Source organism: Trichophyton verrucosum (assembly GCF_000151505.1).
Source record: "Trichophyton verrucosum HKI 0517 chromosome Unknown contig00034_1.f1.exp, whole genome shotgun sequence".
NCBI classification, from domain to species: domain Eukaryota; kingdom Fungi; phylum Ascomycota; class Eurotiomycetes; order Onygenales; family Arthrodermataceae; genus Trichophyton; species Trichophyton verrucosum.
Genome location: NW_003315615.1, coordinates 97,906 through 113,893, shown reverse-complemented (window position 1 = coordinate 113,893; position 15,988 = coordinate 97,906). Strand labels below are relative to the sequence as shown.

The following is a 15,988-nucleotide window of genomic DNA, read 5'->3' as shown; positions in this document are numbered from 1 at the left end:
CAAAGGAATAAAAGGCGAGAGAGACACAGCCGAGATAAAGACAGAAGGTCAGTTAGAATATCGGAAGATACAAGGGATATGTACAGAAGAAGAAGGATGCAGCGTCGGCACATGCAAACGCTTGCGGGGGGGTATTGTAACACACAAGCAGGGAAGATCTAGGTGGGCTTGGTATAATGAGTAAAAGTTATATAAGGCGGGCTGGGTACTTGATAAAAAAAAAGGGCGGGAGGGGGCATCACAAAGGAAAACGAAGAGTATACGAAGCAAGATTATCGGGTTATCATGCAGGTTTTGGAAAGGTAGGGTCTGTTATTTGAAGCCGTAGGACTTGTGGGTGAGGGGGGACGAGACATGGCCACCCCGGGCTCGCGGGTCGGGAGCTCGTTGCCGGCGGACGGGAGTCTGCACGCAATACATACAGATGTATACGGGCGGCAGACTCTGCCGGTCAAGCCCAACACATCTGGTATGGAGCCAGTGGGTGCACGATTCACTGCAACCCAAAAGAAGTCAGTCATTCAGTCGACGGTTGGATATGTATTTAGTGAAGTGAGGTCTCACCATTGGATCATGAGGTGCCCACCGTTATTCCTCGAATTACACACACACCTTGTCCCTGTGCTAGGGTTGCTCTGGCGTTCCACGACGGGCGTAGGGGCGGTGTCAGGGTCAGTCATCTTAGTTGGCGAGCTGGAGTCTCCGGCCCATGATGACTCAGGGTATCCGACGAGCGGAGGCGAGGACCGCAGTGTGGCCATGGCCAGTGACTGAGATGCTCGGGAGGCAGATGCATACCCTGATGTTGTTGCAGAATTAGGGGCAGCGGTACCGGCAGCGGCTGATTGACGTTTACGTGCCTGGAGCACCTGCTTGAGAGCATGCTGAGCATGGCCCGCATCGTCAGTTTCCTCCTCCTCGTCATCTTCCTGGGTAGTCTCTGAGTCGGTAATCGAGTAGTTTCGGGAATGACGACGACGTCCGTCCCAAGCATCGAGCTGTTTGCCTCTGCCGCGAGAGGTATCCGTCCAGCCCGGGTTGTAACCCGAATGCGAGGATCCCACTGTGGACGAACGAGACGAGCACTTGGAGTGCGGACGGGAGGACGAGGGCGTACCAGCAATGCGGGACCGACGAGGCGTGATATCGGGGAAATGATACGATGGATTCCGCACTCTGCCAAGTCGGCGCTCTGAAGTATCTGATATGTCACTGTCACTCTCTGTGGACAGCTCCTCGATGCTGATATCAGGGGACACATCCGGCAGTTGAGACTGAGAGTGTGCCGCCAGTTTCATCTCTGTCGTGGCAATTCCGTCCTTCCCAACCTTGAGTACGAGAGACTCCATTGGCGCAGCTAGAGAGGCAGATCGTTGGAAAGAATGCATTTGCTTGAACGGCGAGGTGCGGCCCTTGGAGGGAGTCTTCCTCACTCCGCTTCCGGGAAGGGCGCCGGAGGTGGTGGATGAAAACGAAGCTTGGCGAGATACGGCCCCAGAATGAGTCGTGATCCGTCTCGGCGGTGGTCTGCCAGGAGGCCGAGGAAGAGAAGCATAGGAGTCTTCATAGTTGGTGGCAGCACCACCAACACCGGCATTAGCAGTCGTTCTGCGTGGATGACCGACACTTCTTGTCCGTGATATCTTGCACAACCCCCTTTCCCGCTTGTCCCGCTCGGACTCTTCCGTTTGATAATGGTAGGGCTGGCGGTTCTCTATCCGGGGAGCATGGGGGGTGTATGAGTATGACGGGTCAGAAAAGCCGAATCGTCGAGCAGGCGAGCTGAGAAACATCGATGGGTCATCGTCTGGTGGTAGAGGCACACGGGGTGAAGCCGAGAAGGAAGAGTTGATACCGGCCCCTTGCTGTGCCTCGAGGTATCGTGGGTCTTGAGGAATACCCAAACCCACCCGTCTTCTCCCAATAGACTGGGTCACAGGCAACCTAGGAGTCTCCAACCCAATCTCACTTGCTGGATCAGCATCAAATGCCTCGACGGACTGCTCAAGGGGACCCTGAGTGGATATGTCGAAGTTTCCATTATTGTTGGTGTATGTAGCAGCAGCCGCAGAAGAAGAAGAAGAAGAAGCAGAGGGGTTATCATCCATCATAGCCGATGGCGGAGGGATATTCTCCTGGTCCCATGGCATCGAGTATCGAGGGATAAAGGACGGTTCGGTGGCAGATGCACCGGCAACCCGGAACAGATCAGGGGTGCCCTGCAGGCCGTAGAAGTTGGGGGAGAGGCCGACGAAGCGGCTGGGGGTCTCGAGACGGTTTGGGTTGGGGTCTTGCACGGGCGTGGCGGCGTCATCAGTCGTTACATTCATAGCATCCAGCGTCCTCCTCCTCGAGGTGCTGGTGGGCGGCGGGGTCTGCATCGAGGCAGCCGAGCGGCTGGTGGCATCGACTCCGTCCGACATGTCTGGCCCCGAGCTGAAGATGGTGCTCAATGGCCTTGTCTTTCTCACGCTGCTGGAAGCCAGGGAGTCTCCCCCTTCAGCCTCTGGCAATTGGCCTATCAAAAGTTAGCACACACGTACTAAAAGCCCGGCTTGTAGATAATCGAAATGAGATATTCGAATATAAAAGTCTAAATGCCTTACACATACCTCGCTGGGGAGACGGCGAGGCCAGGTCAAAGCGGGGAGGAAACTTGACCAGCTCCGGGCTGGAGGCATAGGGGTCTGCAGTGTTCCATGTCACCCGCGGGTCGTAGAAGCTGGACTCAAGCTTCGGGGTCTCAAACGAGCTGGTCGTGGGCGTTCTCGTGGGCGTTTGAGGCTCAACATTAGGATCCGTAAAGCTGTAGAAGTGAGTAAAGGTGAAATGAAAAGAAACGAGAGTCAGAATCCGTCTATCCGTCTGCAAGACATGGATTTTTCCACTCCCCTTCGCCCCCTTGTCTCCCGTCACTCCGAAGAGGGCAGATGTCGGACATACCTGTGGATAGGGTAGTCCCAATTCATAGCAGCAGATTACGCCCAGAGCAGCATCAGGCGAGACGAGCGGCAGACGAGGCCCCGACAAGCACCGGCACAACGCTCCCAGGAGGTCAAGCTCAAGCCCGTCTCTACCGTCTGTACCGTCTCTGGCGGTCCCTTTTTATTGCCTCGTTCGCGGGTGGCCGTCGTCGTCGTTCGGAGGTGGGAGGTCGAAAAGCCAGTCAGGGACAAACACAGCGGATGAAGGATGGGAAAAAAAAAAAGCCCTAGGGAGCAGTCAGCCAGTCAAGTCTCTACCATTAACGGGGCGACTAAGCAGATAGTTAGAGCAGCCAGGGGGGATATCACCTCGTTTGCAGCAAGCCGTTGGCCCCTTGCCCGTCTTTCTTCGGACTTGAGAGCGAGGGAGAAAAGGGAGCAGTCGAGACAAGGAAAAAAAATGTCGAGACGAGGTCGATGCCGGGCGTGAAGAAGAAACGAAGGCGAAGACGAAAGACGAGAAGAAGGCCAGGCAACCAGAGAGCGACGGCCAGGGATGATCGATCAGGCAGCACAGGCAAGAAGAAAAGAAAAGAAATATATATATTTAAGCAACAAATTACTTGGTTGTTTAGTTATTATTCATTTAGTTTGTAGTTAGGCAAAGCTGAAACGGTCAAAGAAAGACGCCGTCGTATAACTAGCTAGCTGGTTACGGAGTTGATATATATATTTATATATGGATATATGTATATATAAAGACACCGGCCCATGCTTCAATAAAGGCTGCAAGATGCGATGGAGGCACGTCTTTTATCCGGGCTCGTCGTCTGCCGCATTGCCTCTTCTGCGTCTTCCCTAATTTTAACCCTCGCAGTGGGAATGCGAGTGCAGGAAGAGCTCCGTCCGTCCCATTCCATGGATGCCCACTTCTTGAGAGCGCCCGGCCTGCCCTCTGTCACACCCGCCCCGGTCCCCTTTTGCCCTGTCCAAGGCTGGAGAAATCAGATAGATGGCTCGGTAGATAATAGTCGTGTAGATAGAGATCTCGAGAACCAGGAAAGGCCCAAAAGCTTCTTCGTGGGCAGCGTTTTGGTAGGCCACCAACGGATGGAACCAGCATGCGTGGTTGTAGCCAGAAGTACCTCTACCTTCTCAACCTTGGTGGCTGTACCAGTTCTGACGTGCGGCTGCAAGTATATGTACGGCCATCTACCCCCTCGAGAGCCATAACGGAGGGGAGAAGGGAAGCTGGTCACTGGTACGGGAGCAAACCAGTCAACCAACAGGTAGTTAGTTAAAGCTAGTTTAAACTGGCTCTGGCCGGTCCATCCATCGAGGGGTCAGTCCGTTTTGGGATCGATCAAAGAAGTTGAGCTGCAAACCAGAAACCCCGTCGACCCCTGGATCAGCCAGCTAACTTGTATTCGACGGATGCATATCATAACTAGCACACAGCACTTTCTCGCTCAGTCTCAGGGACGGCGTAAACATAGCACCGCATGCACGCCGCTCTGTGCCTGCAGCCGAGAAGTCGCACTTCCTTTTTTTTTTTGTCTCCCTTCCTTTGCTGAAGAGCTTGAAGATCTCGGATCTCCACAGGAGAAATTTATATCGTAAGCTAGTTAAGTAAGGTGGTATGCCCCCCTGGCACCCCTGGCCCCCCAGCCGGTGATTGGATTGTTTGCGCCCTCGGAATTGGCCAGGAGCTCGCTGGATGGAACCCGCTTCAGCTGCTTGTCTCCCCCTCTGTCGTGTGTCCGCGGTTCATTACTCCGTAGTTAATTAATTAAAGCTGCTTAGCCGTAAAATCTCCTCACTGTTGCCGGGTGTTCCTGAGAAAAAGAGGGACCCTATTACCCCATCGAAAGAGAGGAGGGCCGGAGAATGTCCTCTGGGTGGCAGCTAGGCGCCCCTCTGGGTGTCTTTATGTTGATTAGTTATTGTCCAGGGGGCGATGCCATCCTGCCTAGGCGACGCCGACGTTCCCATCCGTGCCGCTTCCATGGCCCTGCTCCGTCGACACGAGAGGGATGCCCATGCAGGCATCGATTGACTAGTTGTTATTGGCAAGCAACCATCAGCTCATCCTTTGGATTCCTTGCATCTGTTAGTCTCGCCAACTCGCTCACTAGTCGTGGTTTAGGGCTGGCTGGCCAAGGTCACCGAGCAGATCTCCTGGCTGTGCAACGCCGTCTCCTCTGCGGTCTTTGCGGTCAATGTCCGTCTCTCCGTCCAAGGACGAGCCTTAATATAACTGCGGCGGCCTGAGGCTCACTCTAATATATGTAACTGCGTGCCGGTTCACGGTCTGTACGGCGTCGTTGTTATGTCTCCCAACCACCCACGGACAAGCCGATGGCGCAGGATTAGTTTCAAACTGCGGCGAGACTGGACATGAACGAGGTTTTTAGCCGCTGGGCAGACGTCATGATGAAGCTGTAGTCAAGTAGCTGACAAGATATTCGCTTGCTGCTCGTTGATCGAGGTACTCTGTAGTTAGCAGCGTTGCCTGCTGGAAGGAAGAGAAGTCGGCCAATCCAAGCCATAGAGATACAGCCACGCGCGAGTCTCTATCGAGTAGTCAGTAGATGGATATCAATCCTCGTGGTCAACTATCATGAAGGCGAGATATCGTCCTGATGGCCCTGCATCTAAGCAGTTAGTTAATTAGGTGGCTGGTTGCTGTGTTGTGTTGTTGTTCAAAGCAACACAACACAGCTTTATCTTTGTCTTCTTCATCTTCCTAGTAACCAACTACAAGTCTACAAGTCCACGTCGAGGCAGCCATCTTCTCAAGCTGACCAGCTGCAAGGGACCATGACATTGACACTCTTCCTCTCTTCATGACAGTTATTCGCTGAGCTGCTCTTCTTCCTCTTCTCTTCCCTCCTATCTAGCCCGCAAGTTCAGCTTCTCTCGCCCAAAGATGGGCAAACCGCAGCGGCAGCAACGCCAGTCCAGGGCCAAAAGGGGGGCTGGAGGGATTCGAAAAGGGGCCAGCAAGCGTGCAAAGCCCATGCCAAAGGCACTGAAAGACAAGCTTAGAGATATCTCTTACTCAAAGACTGCCCATGGATTTGTGCCTGAAGATGTACGTTGGCCGTTGGCCCGTGAATTTCCTTCTTATACACCTATACAGGGACTAACAGCTGTCAGATTCTTCTTGATAACCAGCCCATACCACCAGGATACGTCTTTGTACCCAAGGGAAATATCTATATCACTAGGAAATGCCGGTCACAGACACACGATCTCGGCTCTCCCGTGTATACAATCTACGTAAGGCTTCCATAGTTGCACACACCCCTTTGAGCTTCAAACTGATGGTTCTAACCCGTTGCCCAGTGTTCCACAACTTATAAGCAAACCGGCCTGTACGTCCCGGCCAGCGTGCAAGCAGCCGTTGAGCTGGAGTCCAAGGAGACATCCGAAGACCGCAAAAAGGCCGTGGCTCAGAAGGACGCCCGGGATCGACAGAAGGCACGGGAGCTGCTGCTTAAGGAGTTCCCTAACATGCCCAAATCAGATCTCACAGCGGTTCTCAATCACGCCTTTCTCAAGGGATCAAGACGAGTCGGAAGAAGTGGCAAGATTGCCAGTGAGAAAGACAAGGTCAGGCTGGCAGTTGAAGCCCATATCAGACATGTCCATACCGAATATGATGACATGATTCGCCGTGGTCTCACACGGGAACGAGCAAGAGAAAATATCTGGGATGAAGTTGTCATCCTACGAGACTCATGGAGGAAATGATACCCTTTATTTACGAGTTTACGGTTCTGATAGATTTTAATAATGCATAGCCTGTTTGGATTGAATGGTTCTCGACTGGGAGACTTGCATACAATACCCACTATTCATGTGTTTAATATTACCATTAGGAGTTAGACGTGGATATCTGTGAATAAAAAATACACCAGGTAAATGGAGCCACCCTAGAAGTCGATTCCTCTCTGCTCGCTCGAACGAACATGTATGCCATGGAACCCGAAGCCAATAGCACCATTGAGCGCTGCCCTGCCTACCTCAGTCATAGTCTTTGCATCAAGCACAAGCAGGTAGGAGTTCCCCGATAGTCCATCAAGCACAACAGACAGCAACACTCCGTCGTCCTCCTCAGAGCCGTCGTCCCCCGCTAAAACATCCACCAGTGGACCCTTAGTTCGTGGGACAAAAATTGGCTCTCCTGCACTTTGGCCCTGACGAGACCAGAACTTGCTTTCGTGTGTTTTTGTATCCATCTTCACCAGTCCGTCGAAGAATGTAGATGATCCTGTGAAGTTCACTGCATATACATACCGATGTGGCCGAGTAATGAAACGTTGGTTAATCGTTGGCAGCTCCGGCGACTGGATCGGCTCAGATTTGTGCTCGAGAACAGCCTTTCTAGCTGTTTGTGCAGCTTCTGGGGTGGCCTCCAGCGATATATTCTGCAGACGATATCTCACGAGGGCAGATGAAAACTCGTTCGCCGCCTTTGTCTTGCCTGCATTAGGTGAATTCGACTTAAGATTGTCCAGGTAGAAACACTTCAGGGCATTGAGGTTGTCATACGCAACCAAGTCTGCTATAATATCGGTTCCTGGCCCGGCCTGGGATGGCACTTCATATGCATTCACGCTATGGAAGCAGAAGAACGGATCACTCTCAAACGTGGCTACCAGTCCCCTGCCGCCATTTTCAGCAGTCCGGCGATCAATCACATACCACCTAGCAGGACGAGATGCATCGTACTCCCCAAGCGCATCTAGAATGTTTCTAGTCCACAGGATCTTCATACCATTGGCCACAAAGAAGGAGTTCCACACACAAAGAACCACGTAGTTCTCCGTTAGAAAGATCGAATGGATATATGCCGGGGTAGCATCCGTTATAGTCGCCAATATAGACGTCTTGCCAGTTGACCGAGACACGGTAAACACTCGGTACGTCGGTGTCATTCCGAACTCAAGGTTGAAGTTGTAAACGTCACCCGTTACCGGGTCGGATTTCGCATGGGCTCCAGACATGGGGCCTCGTAGCTCCGGGTGAAGGGCATGCTGCTTTGCAATCCCCACGGGCTCAAGGGTTTCCGGGTCCAGCGTCTGCAATACCGCTGAATCTGTCTTGTTGACAAGATACTGGATACCGGAGCCATGTCCACCAACAGATTTCTTCTTCACGCCGATAGATTCTAATCCCGGAAAGTCAACGGATAGAGTAATGGCCATAGAGTATTCATCTGGTTGGCGTGGTCGATCGGCCTGGAAGACAGACATGACCTTTTTGAAGTAGCTCTGGCAGGGGTCGTATTTCTTTGCAAAGGTCATCGTCTTCCGCTCGCCGGTCTTTCGGATCATTTCAATCAGGCCATCACAAGTACTGCGGGAGTTGTATATGACTCTGACTTCAGGATGCTCTTCATCAGGTGCTAGAATCTGAAATCTATGCACAACTGCTAAGCCATCGAACCAGTGGCAGACTCGATACACTCCTTTATCCGATTCAATCTGTCCCCGGCCGATTCCTGTGCGGAACAGCGTGCCGGCTGCCCACGGTGGGATCCTTCCAGTCACCTTCAACTCGACAGGAGACCTTTCTTCATATGAAGTATCAAACTAGTCGCATTCATTAGTGTATAATGAAAACTGAAGGCAGGAGTAAACCTACCCCTTGATAGTTCGGCCAGTCTGATAATGAAGGAGATTCCTTGGGTATTTGAGCCTTCGTCTCCATGATCAATTTATAGGGTATATTAATGCTGAAATGGGGAATGAGTTGCAGTAGGTTTTGATATTTGAGAATGAAGTTTCTGGTATGATGCATTAATCCTCCCAGCGGATAATGTCAGGCAATATATAGGTATATATACCTTCTAGCTTCAACGCTCCTGGGTACGTATCAGGACGTCAGTTAGCCGCAGAATCAGCTGGTTGGTGAGATTGAACAAGTGGACTGCCGTGCTGCTTATTGCAGGACAGGACATGGTCTTGTTGATATTCATCCGGCCTACATTGATGCCCGCTTCGTTACGTCCGTAGAGGTGTAAACTGCAGCTGCGTCGTTCACCGATTGCCTCGGTGCATTGGACACTAAAGTTCAACCTCACGCACGCCCTTGACTAGGCACCATCATACACGGCTAATCTTCGCAGATATAGATATGCATGCTCCGTACATCATGACAGACCGGCAAGGCACCTTCTACCTTCCCGGCGCTCATTGGTTGAGAGACCTTCCAGCTCCCTAGAATAAGACACTTTTGCGCACGTAGCACCAGCTTGACGATCACACCAGAGTAAGCAACTTATCTCCTCCTCGCAGCGCGTTCAAAATAAGCAGCTCATGCGTACGGAACCCTGACACTGTTGAACGCACAGGGCCGTCAAGAGTGGTCATTTTGTCTCCTTTTTTGCGATTGTTTGTCCGGCTTCGTTTTCGTTTCGGCCGTAAGGAAGGAAAGCCGGAAGCAGTCATGTGACCACGCCTTTTCCCCTGGGCGACGGTTCGACGTTGGAAATTGAGGAGGTGGATAACTCGCGGGGATCTCATCATCAGTGGTGTTTTTCCTGATTCGATCTTGTGAGGTAGACGCTAAAATAAGAAATGGAGTGCTAGCTGTCAGCTTTGCAGATCTGGCAATTTCATTGTTGCGCTAACGGACGGGCTAATTATTTGAACAACGGCAAGGGGGGCGGGGAGACCACTAAGAGCCTGATGGCGGAGATAATATAGTAAGGTCTAACATGGAGCAATAATATAGGGTTTATTTATTGGCGAGAGCATAACAAAATTCAAGGTATAATCTGTTTCGCATGCTCTCTTATTCTCTAATCCAATCTTGAGATCACGTTCTGGACCTGTCATGCTGAAGGCAGAGAGCTGAATATATTGCGATAAACGGAGCACTTAGGATCAGCTCTGAAGATGTTAAGTGTGGCTCCAACGAAGAAGTATCCCTAAATGGCATATTTTTCCTGAAACAAGCCAGGAGCTAGAATGGAAACCTTAACCCCAAAGATAGAAGAAGTATGGAGTACTGGAGAGTTTCATATGGGAACAGGTACCAGGTAACTGGAACAGCATGGTTAAGAACAACACAAATATCAATGTGATGGCATTTATGAGTGGCCAGGCTAATACCTGGCTTGTGATGCGATCTTCTAAGAATAGAGGTAGAGTTTCGTTAGTTAATTGAAGGGGGTCATGACTGTTGCATGAAGGGTCCGAACGCACATGCAGTAACTTGGCAACTAGCGGCATCTCGAGACAGAATAATATACCTGGGAGTGTCTGCATTCCCCTGTATCTTCTGCCTTTCCTCCTCTTTTCCCCAACCTTCATCCCTCTTGAAGGATTCAACTTAAGCGCCGGGTTTTTAGCCAGAAATTAACTTTAAGAAGCCAACGAATAAGCGCGGGGAATTGACTCCACTAATTGCCGTATCGGGTAAAGCTCGCTTCCGTCACGGCGGTTAGGCTGCGGCAAGGATCAGGGATGGCGGGCCGTTTATTAATGGAAGCTGAGATGGCGGGCTCTTATTGGACGGGAATTTGTGATTGAGGGGAAGCGGTGGTGCAGACGGAGGCATGCAGGAACAGTGTGCGTCGTGTGCGTGCATCTTCATGGCGATATATAACAATCTGGATGTTTCATCATTGTGGCCGTTCTTCTTCACGTCGCTGCTGCTTGTCTGAATGCCTGGTCAAGCAGGCGGCGGAGGGAGAAAGAACATGATTCTCCACGAGCAATCTCGAAACAGGGGGGATATACGTCCCCCCTCTACCGATCCTTTGACCCGAGATATGATATCTCCGCCCTTATCCCAGGAATCGGCCTTTGACTCGAACATGATTGCACCCCAGGTCTACTCGGGACTGGAATATGTCTCAAGCAAGCTACAGTCTAACACGCTGCACCTGACTCTTATCCTCTCCCGTTCCAAACCACTGCCTATCGGTCAAGGGTGCAATCTCACTGTCTTTCCCATCGGCACTCTCTCGGACAATGAGCGCCATATTTTTAGCAAGTATATCCGGCGAGCGGCAAGGAAGTACCATCTCCAGCCAAAATGGATGGCTCTCTCGTCGTCAAGCTCTGGCATGGACTCAATGTTCAACCCGGAATACCTTATCGACAGATCACTGAAACAGAACGATGTCTTGATCAGCCTTGAGGGACTCACTATCTTGAACATTGATCGCACGTACACTCTCAAACAGTATCTCAATGCGCTCTCCACTCCCTGGGTGACGCCGAACACGATGATCGACCGTATTCCCAGCCGCATCTATACCGATGCCTGTCTCTACCTCCTTCGACAGTCAGTTCAGAGTACAGGAGGCCGGCCGTTCGCCAAGTCGTTCTTTTATCACGCTTATAACCACTTGCACTTTGAAGACCACCTCATTGTCGACATAGCCAACGAATATTTTGCTCGTTACAAGCAGGTAGCCATTGTTCTGCCAAAGCCTCCAGCCTCTGATCCTGTCCCCGAATCGGATCCGGAGTCTAAGTCAAAGGGGGAGTCAAAGCCAAACATTAACCCTGAAGTGATAGTGTCGAAGCCCAAGGAAGAAAAAGCGGAGAAGCAAAAGGTTGAAAAGAAGGAGATTTCTGCCTCATCTCTGGGTACGAGAAGAGTTAGCTTTGCAAAGGCACTCTCTCCTCTCAGAGCACGGACACCTCATAGCGCCTCCGACGTCACTCCGATTACCCGGAATGAATGGAACATCCTCGTCAGCGATTCGACTGTCGGTAGGAAGAAACCCGTCCAATTAACTGTTCCGCTAGAAGCTGGTTGTGCCCCTGATATAGAGGGGGATGGAGTCATATATGACCTCAATTGGGAGGATGTTGAAGAGTGACTGAATATGAGAGAATGACCCTCTGGTTATTTCATGACCGTTATGAACATTTATTTCGTACATAGGAACTTTTTTTTTCTTTCATCCGGGGTACTGATGGATATATTTGAAGTCCGTTAGGGAGCAATAAACATATCTACAATAGCTCTTATTGCCCAACGATATTCGATGATCAGAGATCCTGAATGATAGTGAACATATCCACTATCGACTGTTGGTAGATGCTCTAAATATCTTCCAGCTTAATGACGACGGTTATCAGTATTCAGAGAGAAGGTTATCCCTGGAGGGTAGTTAAAGTAGCCTTGCACAATGGATGTCACTTTGATTCACAAGTTGGCCCCAAGAGTGCAACATCAACGGGAATTGTTTGGCCATGAGCTAGCCACGTATGAATGGCATACAGCGTGCAGGGACACGGATATAATATTGCGTAAATGAGCTGCCATGCCAGGCTGAAAGATTCTGTATCCCTGGCATCTGCATCCGAGATGCCGTCCAGGCAGCACAATATTGATAGGCAACAGGATAACTCTGCCAGATAAAGTCGCTGGATGCTCACTGGCTCGGTAGCTAGTAAAACTTATCAACCACGGAAAGTTTACACTAGCTATCAACATAATGGAGTCTCAAGGTATCAGCAGAGGAGAGCCGCGACGACAAACCTATACAGTCCGGCGTATCAAGCCATCAGACTTCCCAGCGGCAGCAGAAATTCTAGCGAATGACAGCAGCCTGGGCAAAACGTTGCACTCCGGCAAGGAAGCTCACCACAGCGACCCCGTAGATGGATTTATCCAGAGTATACGGTCGAGATACCTGAGTCCCGGATGGGTGATATATGTCGCCGTCGCTGTTCCTAGCAGGGATGACACCACAGGCCTGAATGAAATAATTGTTGGATATGCAGCTTGGAAGCGAACAGGCACAAGCCCCGCGGCGCAAGCATGGTCTGACAATAATGAGTGGAAATTAAATGGTATGAATGCATTGCTCCTCTTCTCTTGTGGCTGGATGGCTGGCTCACGAAAGCGTCTCCGTCTAAGGTCTCCGGGTATCCCTTTCCAGCTTACAAGACAATCTAACCCAATGCTTTCAGTTAAGCAAAAGAGTTAATCCTGACAAGCCTTCACTCCGACTCGAGGAGAGTTTCCCATCCGCTGTGTTTCCGGAGCTGTGGTATTTGGCTACCCTCGCAGTTGATCCAGCATACGACGGAGAAGGCATACGCCCGTTGTTGACACGACGTGGTATAAGCCATGCAATTGATGAGCGCGTTCCGATAGGGCTAGAATCAAGCGTGAGAGATAGTATAGTATATGAGAAGATGGGTTTCAGGCTGCTCAAAACGACGATGAAGGGGGGTTTGCCGGTGTCTGTCATGGTCTGGAGGCCCCCTGGACCAGCGCCTGAACGGGTCAGAGAGTTCCAGAGAATGGATAGCGCTGCCCGCTTCCACACACGGTGTCCTTAACCCATTCTAGCGGCATTTATGTAAATACGGCTTATGTATTCCTCAATAATCTCGGAAACCTGAGAAACCGCATTATTAAGGATTTTGATACACTCTTCTCCGGGAACTTCTGTCGCCCAGCGCCAAAGCGCCTCATTCAATTCTCCTGTTGGCGACTTAAATACCACCCCGGAAAAAACAACAGGTCTCGAAATGGCACGAAACAGCGTGGGAATCTGTATTTCTTGACTTTTTACGGCCCATCATTAGTAAAATTTTGCTATAGCGTATGATAATCCTTTACTGTAGTTATATTACCTCCTGTTTTTTTCTGCGATTAGCATGCCGGAGAAGATCAAGACGATCCAAGAGAGAACGGTCTTCGACAAAAGCCATTTGTATAAGGAGAGAAGCTTGTAGATAGGAGTATTTTGTAGAATGTGATGGCTTGAGAGAGTAGGAAGCTCTGAGAAAGCAAGAAACCTGAGAACAACCCTAGGCAACGCCATCTTATAAGCCACGGTAGCTTATAGTCAGCATAACTATGTAATCAAAGGATGTATGTGGTCAATATCGTCGGGCAAGAAGAAGTTGTCATTATTAGCAAAGTAGCAAAAGTGTATGATGCCAACTAGTATGCCTGACTCATCACGACTTCCAGCTAAAGTTCCAAAGCTCAATAGATGCCATCTATTCTGTGGGAAGTGGAAAAGGGTCCATGGAAACTTGAGACGCATCGCCGACAAAGTGTTGTTCCCATAGTAGGTTACCAATCGTCTGTAGTCGGGCCCCCCTAATCACCTTCCTCACCCGCTGGCACACGAAACACATACAAAAATGGATATAATTCAGAAGATCAACAAGTCCTCGGAGCATGCTTGACAGTGTTTTTGCTCTTGTATCATCGCCCACCAAGTTGGTTGCACCCACACGAGGTACCGCTAGTTAACTTTAAATGGCTGCCCTGGCTCACAGCAAGTGATGTACAGTACCGAGTAACTCCTCTGTAATGCTTCGTTTATGTTCGAATCGTACGATGCTCGATGGTAAGAATAGAATGTCAGCGGCAATAATTTCCCAAGCCTTCTGACTCCCGGGAATCCCGTCCCCTGAAGCAGCCAGGAGCAGAGACTGCTCAGCCAAGGGCCATCTCCATTGGTGCAGTGTCACGACAGCGTCGCAGATTCTAACAATCACGACTCGTGTCTTCGTAAAGGAGCTGACAATGGATGCTGCAACATCGCTTAATAACACTGGGCGTTAGTCTCTTCTAAAACTAATCAAATTGAAGAATTCTGGGTGAGTGTGAGTGGGTGTTGTGCAGAGATTTTAGCTTCTCCAATCTCTGTTCATAGCGTCAGTGGCGCGAGGATCGATCCCCTTCGTTAGATTTGTGGCTGGGGTTGAAGAGATGCTGACGATGAAGACGACGATCACTTGCTGCGTTGTTGACGCCCGCTTCGGCCCTCCATCGTCGTCCTCGTCCTTGTCCTCGTCCGCGTCCTCCTCGTCGTCCCGAGTAGATGAAACTGCTGGGAAGTCGTTCGTCCTGCCGCTTTCGGTTTTGCTTAGCTAAGCATCCATGTACATACCACGTGACCACTGCCTTTCCAGGTTCCATAGGTTGCCTGACTTCCAAATACTCGGTTAGTCGGAAGAAGCAGAAGCAACAGCAGCAGCAGAAAGATAAGATGATACGAATGCAAAAGCGATATCAAAATACGGACTCGCTCGTGTCTGGCAGCAGGCCAACGTCGCGGATGAGATGCCCCTCGCAAACGCACAGCAGCACCTGCAGGCCATGGGACAGACTGGGATCCTGACACCCCCGGTCTTCGGGGACCCCTTTTTCCACCCCCCCAAGTCAAACGTCGCCGACCACCACTGGTTCGCCTCGTATAGATATAGCCGGCCCCAGGCTCCGACGGTGGCACCACCATGCTGATCCAGCAAAACGGAATTTCAAGCAGTCTGACGGGCTTCCAGGAACAATGATGAGTCTGCTCGGCTTAGTGATATATTGACAGAATCCAGCGCTTTTGGTAGACGGTCTGAATCGGCAGGCCAACGTCCCTCTTCATGGCACTTGTTCGACCCCCGATCTACCTGGCTGCGTAGACCGGCAGACGGGAGCTAGGAAGACCTCCCGAAACCAGTGGCCCGATACACCATTCCGATCGTGCCGTCTCGGTGTCGGTGTTGGGTGTCCAGGGTTGTCAAGTTTGCAAGGTTCAAGCTTGATATATACAGTTACAAGCAAGGGAGATGCCCAAGTAAGAAAGGACAAGCCGGTTGCCTGTCACCGTGCCATGTTCTTGGCGCTATAAGTTCGTTACCCAGGGAATATCAACCTGGAAATCCCCCGTTGCCCCAGGATCATTATATATATGTATACGTTTCCTCCAGTTCAAGATCTTCACCATCCTCTTCAGAACTGTGAATCGCAAGACTTTCTAATAATAAAAAAATAAGAAAAAGAAAAGGATTTTCAACTACTTTAAGTTTGGCACCCTTGGCTCAAGGTGGAACTTGCGGTTTCTAGCCTAGTTCTATATATATTCTATCACGGATTCACCGCGGAGTTCCCCATAACGCCCAAGAGAAAAGGCGTACTTTAGCCGAAGCTGCATTATCACCATACAGCCATACATACCACCAAATACACCAGGGTTACACCTCCCATCCTCCCAAGCCATTAGCCATGACAGTCGCCACGTGGGAAGAGCAGCTGAAAGGGAACCTCTCCAGTCACAGTCAATAATA

The 15,988-nt window shown here is 50.6% G+C and overlaps 5 protein-coding genes across 5 annotated transcripts; 3 read left to right on the top strand and 2 right to left on the bottom strand.

Moving 5' to 3' along the window:
- Positions 1 to 560: 560 nt before the first annotated feature.
- On the bottom strand, positions 561 to 2,969 carry TRV_00462 (PHD finger domain protein; the record flags this gene model as incomplete). Its single annotated transcript, XM_003025355.1, has 3 exons — positions 561 to 2,518; positions 2,613 to 2,806; positions 2,944 to 2,969. 3 exons carry the CDS (start codon positions 2,967 to 2,969, stop codon positions 561 to 563), a joined length of 2,178 nt encoding a protein of 725 aa, XP_003025401.1.
- Positions 2,970 to 5,853: 2,884 nt separating this feature from the next.
- TRV_00461 (uncharacterized protein) lies at positions 5,854 to 6,680 on the top strand (the record flags this gene model as incomplete). Its single annotated transcript, XM_003025354.1, has 3 exons — positions 5,854 to 6,018; positions 6,084 to 6,206; positions 6,273 to 6,680. The coding sequence occupies 3 exons, from the start codon at positions 5,854 to 5,856 to the stop codon at positions 6,678 to 6,680; spliced, it is 696 nt and encodes a 231-aa protein (XP_003025400.1).
- A 182-nt stretch (positions 6,681 to 6,862) lies between these two features.
- On the bottom strand, positions 6,863 to 8,732 carry TRV_00460 (dioxygenase, putative; the record flags this gene model as incomplete). Its single annotated transcript, XM_003025353.1, has 2 exons — positions 6,863 to 8,524; positions 8,577 to 8,732. The coding sequence occupies 2 exons, from the start codon at positions 8,730 to 8,732 to the stop codon at positions 6,863 to 6,865; spliced, it is 1,818 nt and encodes a 605-aa protein (XP_003025399.1).
- A 1,870-nt stretch (positions 8,733 to 10,602) lies between these two features.
- On the top strand, positions 10,603 to 11,772 carry TRV_00459 (uncharacterized protein; the record flags this gene model as incomplete). The annotated part of the gene is made up of 1 exon (XM_003025352.1): positions 10,603 to 11,772. One exon carries the CDS (start codon positions 10,603 to 10,605, stop codon positions 11,770 to 11,772), a length of 1,170 nt encoding a protein of 389 aa, XP_003025398.1.
- Positions 11,773 to 12,393: 621 nt separating this feature from the next.
- Positions 12,394 to 12,888, top strand: TRV_00458 (uncharacterized protein; the record flags this gene model as incomplete). Its single annotated transcript, XM_003025351.1, has 1 exon — positions 12,394 to 12,888. One exon carries the CDS (start codon positions 12,394 to 12,396, stop codon positions 12,886 to 12,888), a length of 495 nt encoding a protein of 164 aa, XP_003025397.1.
- Positions 12,889 to 15,988: the final 3,100 nt, after the last annotated feature.